The sequence below is a fragment of the Gloeophyllum trabeum genome (genome assembly GCF_000344685.1).
Source record: "Gloeophyllum trabeum ATCC 11539 unplaced genomic scaffold GLOTRscaffold_00004, whole genome shotgun sequence".
In the NCBI taxonomy this organism is placed as follows: Eukaryota; Fungi; Basidiomycota; class Agaricomycetes; order Gloeophyllales; family Gloeophyllaceae; genus Gloeophyllum; species Gloeophyllum trabeum.
In genome coordinates, this window is record NW_006920413.1 from 1,042,715 (window position 1) to 1,054,332 (window position 11,618).

The 11,618-nt window shown below is 51.2% G+C and overlaps 4 protein-coding genes across 4 annotated transcripts; 1 reads left to right on the top strand and 3 right to left on the bottom strand.

The window, feature by feature from the left end:
• Window positions 1-23: 23 nt before the first annotated feature.
• On the top strand, window positions 24-540 carry GLOTRDRAFT_127480 (uncharacterized protein; the record flags this gene model as incomplete). Its single annotated transcript, XM_007866062.1, has 3 exons — window positions 24-64; window positions 127-268; window positions 361-540. The coding sequence occupies 3 exons, from the start codon at window positions 24-26 to the stop codon at window positions 538-540; spliced, it is 363 nt and encodes a 120-aa protein (XP_007864253.1).
• A 547-nt stretch (window positions 541-1,087) lies between these two features.
• Window positions 1,088-2,181, bottom strand: GLOTRDRAFT_127481 (uncharacterized protein; the record flags this gene model as incomplete). The annotated part of the gene is made up of 2 exons (XM_007866063.1): window positions 1,088-1,492; window positions 1,552-2,181. 2 exons carry the CDS (start codon window positions 2,179-2,181, stop codon window positions 1,088-1,090), a joined length of 1,035 nt encoding a protein of 344 aa, XP_007864254.1.
• Window positions 2,182-4,263: 2,082 nt separating this feature from the next.
• On the bottom strand, window positions 4,264-5,891 carry GLOTRDRAFT_92245 (Di-copper centre-containing protein; the record flags this gene model as incomplete). Its single annotated transcript, XM_007866064.1, has 10 exons — window positions 4,264-4,362; window positions 4,417-4,554; window positions 4,611-4,636; window positions 4,691-4,761; window positions 4,813-4,847; window positions 4,902-5,235; window positions 5,353-5,390; window positions 5,446-5,480; window positions 5,528-5,621; window positions 5,682-5,891. 10 exons carry the CDS (start codon window positions 5,889-5,891, stop codon window positions 4,264-4,266), a joined length of 1,080 nt encoding a protein of 359 aa, XP_007864255.1.
• Window positions 5,892-7,642: 1,751 nt separating this feature from the next.
• On the bottom strand, window positions 7,643-9,571 carry GLOTRDRAFT_92246 (Di-copper centre-containing protein; the record flags this gene model as incomplete). Its single annotated transcript, XM_007866065.1, has 11 exons — window positions 7,643-7,711; window positions 7,746-7,814; window positions 8,107-8,244; window positions 8,305-8,330; window positions 8,381-8,451; window positions 8,509-8,543; window positions 8,600-8,913; window positions 8,970-9,087; window positions 9,138-9,172; window positions 9,222-9,315; window positions 9,371-9,571. The coding sequence occupies 11 exons, from the start codon at window positions 9,569-9,571 to the stop codon at window positions 7,643-7,645; spliced, it is 1,170 nt and encodes a 389-aa protein (XP_007864256.1).
• Window positions 9,572-11,618: the final 2,047 nt, after the last annotated feature.

Sequence of the window (11,618 nt, forward strand, 5' to 3'; positions counted from 1 at the left end):
CACAACTCAAAAGTACGCTCTCCATGTCTACCGAAGCAACATCAGCCGGCCAAAAGGGCGCGTCGTACGTCGTGACTTTCTCGTGGCACGGATACACAGACTCACATTATGCGTGTTTTTTCGCAGAGACGCGTCTGTTACTAGCCCTTCCGGAGACAAGGGCAAGGGCAAGTTTGTTCAGCCAGACGTAGAAATGGCAGACGACGATGATGATGAGGAGGACGACGAAGAGGAAGAGGAAGAGGAAGAAGAAGAAGAAGCCGAAGAGGTGAGCTCGCCATAGTTTCACCTTCCACGCCATTGTCTTGAACATTTCGGTGTGGCATAAATCCTGGGCGACGATGCTGACTTTATGACTAGGAGGACAGTCTTGCAGAGATTGACCCGTCCGTGATCCTTCCGACCGGGCGCCGTACCCGCGGTGTCAAGGTCGATTACACCTCCCCCGAGGCGTTAGCCAAGGCAGGTTTGAAGCCTGAAGACAAGGACGAAGACGAGGAAGACACTTTCGAGGCCAAGGACGAGGAGATGAAAGACTGATCCTTCTGTGGACGTCCCATGCTCGCGTCCACACTTGGGCGCCAGCGTAGATCACTTGAGGCAATGCCTTCGCAGCTGTATTTGGTGCTCACTCTCTTTGGTATCCGGTGAAATAGCGTGTTTTGTAACCCTATGATGTTGTCTCTTAGCACTACGAATCTTGCAGAGAGATGTGAGCGACGCAGGTCATCCATTGCCTTCTACATAATGCTCAGTGCAAGCTACCTACTACGACGACTACAGAATCCAGCAATCCCATGCACCCCAAGCGCTCACCGCCACTGCTACAGCACTATCATCAACCCCGAAGAGGAGAAAGTGTAGTAAACAGTAGAAAGGAGACAGCATCGGAATATATGAGAAAACTCCGGAAACAGCGTGACGGAGACAGGCAACCAACGGCCGTACAAAGCAGAAAGACAATGGACGATATATGTGCCCTGCGTGAGTACCGGAGACAAAGGAAAACAATGAAACCGTCCGAACCAAGAGACTGCGAATAAATAGACGAAAACAGAGACAAAACATAGATGACGGGTGAATCCCTTCAGAAGACGCCAAGCTGGTTTGACGATGTGGGGTGGACGACACTATCCATATCCCACCCGCAAAGATCCAAGTCAAGGCTTGATGAAATGAACTCCTCGCCATCCGGCTGGACGCTTGGTAACAAGTCCAGCAGCCTCTGCATCTCCATGTCGGGCTCCCAGTCGCTGACATTCGCGACGGCATCGGTCGGAGGAGTTATTGTCGATGTGATCGGTACCGGGGATGTTGGTGAGTATGAAGGGGAGACCTGGAGTTGGAGAGGCGACGGCGATGAGTTAAGAGAAGTAGACGGGGGTTCTGCGAGGATCTCGCGGAGCAGGGTGTCCATAGCTGCTTCGTCGATAGTTGAAGTTGTCGTGTTCGTCGGGAGGGATGGGCCCGCAGTCGCAAGGACACCGTTGAGCTGACTGGATTCTGCTTCACCCGCTGCTGGGACATCGAAGTTGGGTCGATGTTCGCCACCCGTGCTGAGTGGCGAGTGAAATCTGATCCGTCAGGGTAGAGTGGTCCTGGACTGGGGAGAGCGGATGAAGATGAATGGGATGGGGCAGGCGACAAGGGGAAATTTGGAGGCACAGCGACAGGCAAGGGGCGTATTGAGGGTTCAAGTGTGGACGCAGGAGGTAGAGAGGCCGAGGAGAGACCAGTAGGCAGACCTTGGGCAGCCAACGCTTTGACGACAGCTTCCCAACCCCTCTCGAGGGTCTTGATCCTCTCCTTCAACTCCTCATTCTCTCGATCCCTCGCCCTCTCCTTCTCTTGCCCCAGCGAGCCCGTGTCCTGCGCCCTGATAAATCCCTGCGTACCCAAGCTAGCGCGTAGCTGTCGATTTTCCTCCTCGAGTTCCGCCACTCGTCGTTCAAGGTAGGAAAATTGAGCCTTGCGTCGGTCGCGAGAGTTCTGGGCTGCGATGCGATTACGGTGCATACGCGCCTCCCTGCGCTCCTCGCTGGTTGCGTCGGACCTCTGTCGTTTGCGCGAAGGTCCTTCCACGTTGCTGTCTGGACTGGATGATCGTTTGCCCGAGGTACTGTCAGACGGTGAAGGGAGAGACAGAGACATGGGGTCTACGGATGGATTGCTGACGTTCATGATGTCGTGGTTAGAGCGAGATGAAACGTTAGCCAGACGTGTTTGGGTTGTAGACAGAAAGGAATGGCTGTCTTGTATGAGGACGCAACTGCGGAGAGACGTGGACTACGTGGAGGTTACGAGGAAAGAAGGCTCGACTGACGTGGCCGTAAGCACGGGTGGGACCAAACAAAAGCAACCATAAAGGAGTGCAGCACGGCTTCGCATTGCATGGCAGTGAAGCGAGGCTTTGACTCACTCCCACCGCTTCACTTCCACATTTTGTCACGCCCGACCTGCGCCGGACGAACATGGTCTACAAATTGTCAAGTTCTCGGGGCTGAGAGCAACTGGAAACGTATGCATATGGCTAGCGATGACTACACGCTTTTCAGTACCAGTGTCCATGCCGTAACTGCTAGTCTGTGCATCACAGCACCCACTCCGTTATTCTAGGCCTCCTGCAGTCTCTTGTCAATGTAGGCGACATATTCTGTGGGCTGCCTGCAGTTCATACGTTCACGAGCCGCACATAGGAGCCTTGTTGTAAGTTAGTCATCGTGATTGCACCCACAGACCTCCAAACGAGTATTAGTGACTCGGCGGGCGCTACTGGAACTCTTCTCAGATTTTCTCAATCCAATATGTTTCTGTCGTGTCTGTTTCTTTTTTTGATTATTCTACAGCACCTTCCATTCTCGGTAACGAAGCGGTCCGCGGAATATCTCGGATTCCCACAACATTCCCAATTCCGAGTTCTCTGGCTACCGTGCATCATGCTGGGCAGTACTAGTGCAGTAACTATGTGAACGTCAGAAGGGCAGTATTACGCTATGAGAACTTTCCGGAATTGGACCATCTGCGGGATCCATCTGTCCCTAGAGCTGTCCACACAGACAACCCGCCAGAATACCCATGCACTCAGGACTGGGACGAAAATCCGGGTATCTCGGTTCTTTCATAACCAAGCTTTCTTGGACCTAGCTGAGCGCAAGCATATCATGTACGACTTTGTTTTATTCCTTGTCCTACGGCCCTTCCAACTAGGTGTCGAGCCCTGCGTGAGCGCCGGCCCATGCGATTGGGTGCTGACGCTCCCGTAAACCCACTCCATCAAGCTTTGCGCGTGGAGAGCGCGCCGTATACCTTCACGTCACAGGCGAGTCAATCATCGGATGGAATATGATAATGCCCCAGAAAACCCACCACCGCGCCCGCCGGGATCAAATCATATCGCAGTGCCCCGTGTATCATATCCATCGCTTTCCTCGGGCTCCGTCAATCATTCAGGGTGATCACTCCAGATTACTCTCACCAACGCTCGAGCCTACGCACCGTTAATCTCACCAGTGGACTTAGGGCGGATTTAACGCAAGTAACTGTGCGCGCCTGCATTTTAATTGGAATGCAAAGCCCCCTAACTGTATGATATCTCCCCTGCAGTTATGGTATACCTACTCCGCTCTATCGGGGAATGAAGATGATAGAGGGTGCAATGGGTCTAACTAGCTTAAGTGGTTGGTTCCGGGAAGAATGCCTGGAGGAGACAGGACTAATTATGGCAGGATCTTCTGACTCGAATGAAATCATCCATATGGCACCATCTTACCAGTGCGAAACGACTTGATAGAAATCCCGGTGGCGGTCTCTTGGCGTCAGAATCCAAATGTTATTAAACCTTGTAGCATATACAAACCGACTCTTTACGGCCTTCATATCAAGAGAAAGCAAGAGTTTTTGGAAAATTCCAAATTACATATCCAACTGCAAAGCTACACAGAAGCCGTAACGTTTGTTGATATTTGAACTCTGCTGCGATCCTGCGCAGTTACTGTCCTATAGCTACAAGCTCGGTGAAGGCAGTGACCGCATGCGGTATAGACAGTTAACTAGTTGTTGCAGCCCGACGGCACCGCCTTCCTTCTGAACAATAAACAATTGCATTCACGAACGACCTAACGAGTTTCCGTCTCTACAGGTCTAGTATATACTAGATAAGTCGAGGAACGTGATAATAATAGAGCTCTAGCAAGAGGCAAGGGGTAAATCACCAAACGCGACATGGCTAAGACGATAAGTTTGTCAAGAAGACAACGATAAGTTTCACTCGTAGACATAGCAGAGATATCCCCCGGTAGTGTTCATGACGTCGTAAACCGTCATCTCAGGGAACATACCATCAGTAGGCATGGTGTCGTTCAACTGCATGAATCCGAATTAACAAGACAAATACCAACTGAAGCAGAGAAAACTGACGTTCATCAACGGCGGAGCTCCGCTTGGCCACATCTCGTATTCTGTATAGTTTGAGATGACTTGAACACTCCCCCCTTGGAATGTCCAGAAATTCACAGGATCGTTCCGCTGCCAGTCGTACCAGATCTTATCGACCATCTAAACAAATGAACGGCGTCATCCGCAGCTCTGAGGCGCTTGTCTAGGAGGCTTACCGCATGATGTAGCCAAAATAGTGGGTCTGAATTGATAGTGTTTAGACATGTGAGGGAAGACCCTTGATATTCTGACTCACCGTTGGCAGAAAAGGTAGGACCAGAGATACATCCCGGCGGCGCATCGGTGGGGCACTGTCCACCAAGATCGCTATGATAGAGGAATGAACAGTGCACTCAGCGGATCGCAAGTCTAACTCACCCCCCGACGATGACGTGCAAGCTATTATGGGAGCCCTGTGTAACGGCGATCAGACAGGACACACTCGTTCAGGGGACATGGTCGATTACCGTGAACGCTCCTAAGTAGCGCTGGAAACCAATCATGTCGCCCTTGAAGCCTGTCACCATCTTCTCTACCTCTGCAGCCGTGAAGGTTTCATTGGCATAGAGCTCTGGATCAGGAGCATATGGCCTCGGCAGGCTCAAGTGCGGCTGTAGCGTGAAGTTCCGGCGAAGCACATGTGGCGTTGGGTAAGACAACCTGAATCCAGCGAAACCGCCGTCCGTGACCGCGTAATCCTTGGAGGGGTCACCCCATCCCCCGAGACCACTAACGGGGTCTGGGTCTTTCCAGAAGTCTGAGTTCTGGAAGTCAGGCGCATCTGAATACTCTCCTGAGTCACTTCACCGCATGGAATGAAAGTACGGAGTCATCCTACCCATTGTCCAATCCCAGTACGGGTGAATACCCTTGAAGCCGCATTTCTCCCTTAGGAGGATCTCGTACATATTCACATACCACCTATGCCACGGAAGAAGCAGGGCGGTATAATGAATCTAGTTGGAATCGATTCGTTAATATAAGTCCAACGAGGATATCGTGACAGTTTACCTTGCGGTTCAGGTCCATATGAATATATACGAAATCTACGACAAGGTGAGCTTTGTCCGCTAAGAAGAGGCATCACGTCTACCATCGTATAGGGATGCAGACTCATTTACGGGAGGTATGTCGTCGGGGAAGACCGTCGGCCTCAAGTCTGGAGAATGGGGCAAATTGTCGAGGCACTAAACACCGAATGTCAGCTAGAGGCACTTCATAATGCAACTTAACATCGTATGTCGTACATTGACAGCTCTAATGTAGTCCGCTCTCTCTTTGCGAGAGAGTTTCCGCCACTCCCTGCGAACCGATGGTTTAGTGCACTGAGCACTGAAGGCTTCGACTATTGGCGAAGCCAGGATAACCTCCGCGGCTTCATCCACCTGCGCAACTGGTAGTAGGTTGGAGGCCAGGGACAGTGCAGCCAAGACTAAGGAAGCTATCCTCGAGTACATGTGGGTTGCTGAAGCGTCAGAGATGCAAATCTGGCGGTCACCAGCGGCGCAATCGCTACAGCTGAGGAGCACGTATAGTATTGGAGAGACAGGCCAAATGATGAAGGAGAGGGAGATTCGACCCTGGATCTTATACGACGGCGAAGCGAGGGGGAAAATCCACCGGACTCCCATGCCTAGACCCGAGTGAGATTTGATACGCACTATTAACCTGCCAAACCGTATGTCCAGGACCGCATGTTACGAAAATCTCCTCCCATGGGGGTAGGTATGCCGACCAACGTACATAGCAATCTCTAGATTCGACCGAGCGAAGATTGCACAAAGGGGGCATCAAATCACAGCTTCAATCTGCCGTGAGACAGAGCAGAGTTCCAGGGAATCGGGGCTCCTGGTGATCTTCCGGCTAGGCAGTATGGGCCTGGTTGGGAATATTTGTAAGCGTCATGGGCATGTTGAGACTTGGGAATGGTGGCAGGGCCGATCTTACTGCAGATTGCGCCCATGTCTGTAAGCTACCATACACGAACGGATTACGTCACATCTGCTTCATGTCTCACCGCGACATCAGTAGAGACACTACCTGTTGACAGAGGTGTATCATATATGCGCTTCGTTCACGGGCCCGCGGAGAGATTGATGTGTTCCTGTAGCTCCTCGGGTGTCCGTACAATCCAATGCATTCCGGACAATGCATCAGGCCTCAGACCTCAGGGCTGATCAGCCCGAGATTATCAGACTGGAATTCATTAGCTAAAGCTCTTAAAATGACCAAGGACTGGCGTGCCTGTATGATCATGAGCTTGCCCCCATCAACTGCTCTCCTTTGAGCTGTGCTTCTGTGAGACGTATGACGCAACTCAGCAAGTTCCCGCACATAAGAGCATCTTTAACGTCTACCGAGAAGAAAATTGCGGAGATGAGCACGAATGTGCATGATGTCGAAGACAGTTCAACTTGAAGGCAGCCCCGAGCGGCGAGCTATAAGCTGCTATAAGTAGCTGACTGCCATGTACGGCGGGTGGCTATCAAGTGTAAGTACTGTGAGGCAACGCGTAGCCGAGCACCAGGCAGTCAGACTCAATTTCCGATTGCCACGTCCTCGTCTCACGATCTTTCAATTGCAAGTTCAATTTGAGTTCAAGTTGGAAGAAAACTCTCCAGTACTGAAGCATTATCACGTATCTATCGTTGAGATAATCCGAGTAAACATAGAACGAATGCGATTGCCCGGAGCCATTGGGCAATATAGTAATCGCGTACGGTACATTGCAAGAGTCAATACGACGAGTATATACGATTTCCTTATCACCTTATCAGTCGGGGCCGCCCGGGCGACGCGGCGCGAGCTCGTCCCTGCTCCCGAAACCCAACGCCTATCCACCGTCGTATCCGGTGGTAGCTCTGAATCCTGGATCCTGACCGTTAATACTAAAAATCTAGGCTTGATACTGCGCCTCCTAAATAAGACTCAGTAGACAAGCAATTGTCTTAATACTAAAATCCACGGTCTTAATTGCAGGCATCTGGCAATTTAGCACTAGAGCGCTTGCAATGTCATGTCATGTTATGCTACCGACTGCCACAGTACCTCCCGAATATTGTACTGCCGACGCGAGAGCTCGATTACAGGAGCCCTCAGGCCTCAGTAGATCCTTGGCGCAGAGTGCACGGTACATTTCAGCATTCAAGGTGCCGAAACTTTACGACAGTACTGTGGATCCTCCTCTCGCAGAATGATGATACTGTCTTCAGGTCATTAAAGGTTGTGAGCGCGCGTCTACCCTCTCGACTATAGCGACAGGATTATGCGTGTCACGCTGGTACATGTATCATCAACCTAGGTATATAAACCAGTCGCTGGCCGCGGACGTCCCGGAGCGCTTTCAGGAGCTGCACCCGTACAGATGTGAGATGCTGGTTCTGCGGTACCGAGCGCGAAGGAAAAATCGATGACGGAAGATGGTATTTATACAATGGCACGAAGTTGCTACAAGGCGGCGGGTACTAAACAGAAATACCTAGAGTCCGCGGAAAGGATGTAGCGGATCACCGATCAAGACTACTGGTAGACGTAGCATAAATAACCAGCAGTAGTGTTCATTACGTCGTACACCGTTATTTCCGGAAACATGCCGTCAGTCATTATGGTCGAATTCAACTGTTCGGGTACTGTTAGCCCGCTGCTTTTGTTATATAGTTATTTACCACTTACGCTCATCATTGGCGGTGCGCCAGTGGGGTATTTCTGGAACTGAGGGTAATCGTCGAGAACAGAGACAGTCCCCCCGCTGAACTGCCAGAAGTTGGCCCTATCTCTGTTCTGCCAGTCCCACCATATCTTGTCAACCATCTAAGCATGGGCCCGTTAGTTCGGTGCGGCAACGGAGATTAGGATGGGGGATAATCTTACCGCATGATGGAGGAAGAATATCGGGTCTAGCGGTTCGAAGTTAGAAGCGAAGTATGATTGAAAGGGGCCTTCTCACCATTCACTGAGAAGGTTGGTCCAGGTACACAGTCCGGAGGTGCACCAGCGGGACACGTACCACCAAGATCACTGCAAATGAGTTCCTAGTTAACTGTGCGACTTTCAAGCGCCTCTATAGCTACGCACCCTCCGACTATGAAGTGAAGACTATTGTGCGACCCCTGTCCAGTGCGACGTCAGATAATATCCACCAAAATGAATCCTTAATGTGAATGACCTGGAACTTCGCCAATTCCGTCTGCAGCCCGACGAAGTCCCCGGTAAAACCGTTGATCATCTTCGCGACCTCTCCAATCGTGAAGCTATTATTGCCGTACCAGTCAGGATCGGTCACCCAAGGCCTCGGCGCGTTGGAGTACGGCTTCAGTGTGAAGTTACGACGCAATACGTGGTACGACGGATAGGACAAAGGGAGGCCAGCCAGACCACCATCCTGTACAGCGAAATACTTTGTGGGATCTCCCCAGCCTCCAAGGCCGCTGACGGGGTCGGGGTCCTTCCAGAAGTCGGAACCCTGGAAGTCCGTCGCATCTAACGTAATCTTTAGCAATGAACACAGCAAACTGTCGACGACGATGATAACGCACCCATAGACCAGTTCCAATACGGAAGGACGCTTTGGAACCCGCATTTCTCCCGGAGAACGGTCTCGTAAGCATTAATGTACCACCGATGCCAGGGGAAGAAGTGGCCGGTGTAGTGTATCTATTGCCCGATTCATACAAACTTCAGCTCTAGAAATTACAGGTGCAGACCTTAGTATTAAGATCCATGTGGATATAGACAAAGTCTAGGGAGATAGTGAGGTGGAGATGAGACAGTGGTAGACGAAGGCATACCATCGAAATAAGAGCCTGACTCATTGATAGGCGGGATATCTCCAGGGAATACGGAGGGCTTGAGATCTGGGGTATGAGGGAGCCGTGCTAAACACTGAAATGTGATCCCTTTGAGCATACCGCTGTTGGTTAAAAAAATAGCGACATACGTTAGCAGCTCGGATGAAGTCAGCTCGCTCGTCGCGGGAGAGCGTGCGCCATTCCTTTCTGATGCTGGGGGTAGCACAACGTCCATGAGCTGCAGAGCTCGCAGGCTTGACTAGCACGACCTCTGCCGTTTGGTCGGCTCTGGCAAATGGCAGGGATAGCAAGGCCAACAGAGACGCGTGTAGGATCTGTGTGAGGATCATGGTAAAAGTGGGTAGGTTGCACCTCATGAAAGTGAGCACTGGGAGGCAAAGGGGTAGGGACACCGACCAGGTTGGGGTAAGGAGGGGATATGGTATTCCAAGGTCTTTATACGCTCGTCCATAATCAGTATAGATCCAGGTGCGGGTGGATCCTTCTCCGCAGGCTGTCCGAATTGGCGAGCACAAGGGAATCCATTTGACTCCAGTCCATCTCAGGAATCTGGTCGATCACGATCCAGGTGGCATGCCTAGCACGAGGGTGGCAGATATCAGTGCAATTCCGTAAGCTTGATCAATCCCGCGGACATTAGGTGTAGCACCGTACATCTTGGTTACTCCCTATGCGAGTATGTTCCCTTCACGGGACGGGCGACGTGACCCCGGATTGGTACGTGATTACATACCAGGGCTGAAGCAGAGCTTCTGAGCCAGCGGAAGTCATTAATTGACGAGCGCCTTGACGTCAAGTCGAAGCGAGAGCATAGTTGATGATCTGGGCTTTGCTACAATGACATAGTCGGGACTGTAATGAGTCCCGTATTCCAAGTACGAAGCTCATTTACACATGCGCATGAAGATCGGCAGGCCCATGTTCTTCATTGGAGCAATGACACAGACGGCGAACAGTTGACAGAACAGTTCTGCCAAGTCCCGACATGTGCTCGCGGGATCTACCAAAGGTTGTCCCGAGGTTGAGTTCTCCGGTCAAGAAGACGGAGAAGTTCACCAATCTTCATCGTAATATGCTGACAAGTAAAACTTGTCTGTCATTCATTCTACCTGTGGGCTTCTCGGCCAGGAGCGCATTCGATGTGCGACACTCCGTCGAACCTAAGGACGAGGAAAGTAACATTCGGCCGTAAAGACCAAAGTAGACCTCACTTTCAAGTAAGGTTCCGGAACCGCACCAAGGCTTCTCGGACCTAGCTCATGAGTGCATCCACACCCGAGTGTCCGTGACCTAAGTATGGAGCCTGTGACCTTGCAAATCATTGGCCGCTTGCTCGGCAGGCGGGATGTCCTCTGCAGCTTTGGCAGCACACCTGGCATACATAGTTTCGTCTGAGTCATGCATGAAAGAAGCGCGGCTATGTTTGCTGCAGGAACCCGATGCTATGTCCGGATAGAAGACCGGACATGAATGCAGGAATCCAATCGGACGATTGACCTTCTCCCAGCGGCCTCAGGTGTAAGTGCTAAGCATAGATGTAAGGCACCGGCCGTTTCCGGGTAGCCCCCCAATACTACGGACTCCCTACGGAACATGCGGAATTTGACAGAGCCTCAGCGCATATTCTGACTCCGAATTCATCCTTCGCTGGACTTTAACTATAGCACTCAACATTCAGAGACTGTGCTTGATGGTCCTATCGCCTTATCTAGCTCTGAATATCGAAAATAACGGAGGTATTCCAGAGGAATCTCATTCGAACGCTAGAAGCACCATGGTCACCGGTGAGTCTGCGCGGCTTTTAGTATAGACGCCAGACATCATCCGGTTTCCTGTGACTTCCACTGTTGGAGCCTACCGTTGAATCATGAGTGCGCAGTATCGTACGTTGTCCGTGGAAATGTGGTTGAACCGTTGACATTTTGGCTATGAACGATCTCTGCGAAGACGTAGTTGTCGTCTGTAGCAAGACAACAAAGGCTCACTCAGCACGTCTTCCGGGACAATGCAAAGATGAGGTTGGCGTACGAGACGCGCGCGGTACTTGTATGCTATGATACGTCTAGGAACAAAGATAACGATACCGTTGATATGAGTTTATCATAAGTCTAATAAGTGGAAATATCAAATAACGAGCGTTGCTGAGGTGAATCGTATGGAACTGTCAACAAGATACGATAGTCCAGAAAAGGCAAATGTCAGTTGCGAGGAATCCGGGCGCGTTTGTCTCTCCAACACTCCCCCTCAAACCGCGCGGAGTCCAAGTTCGGCAGCAAAGTGTTTGACCTTCGGTGAGGGCAAAGCCTTTGTGAGAGCATCGGCCACCATCTCGGCCGTCGGGCAGTAGATCAGATGCAGCTTTCCATCCTCGATGAT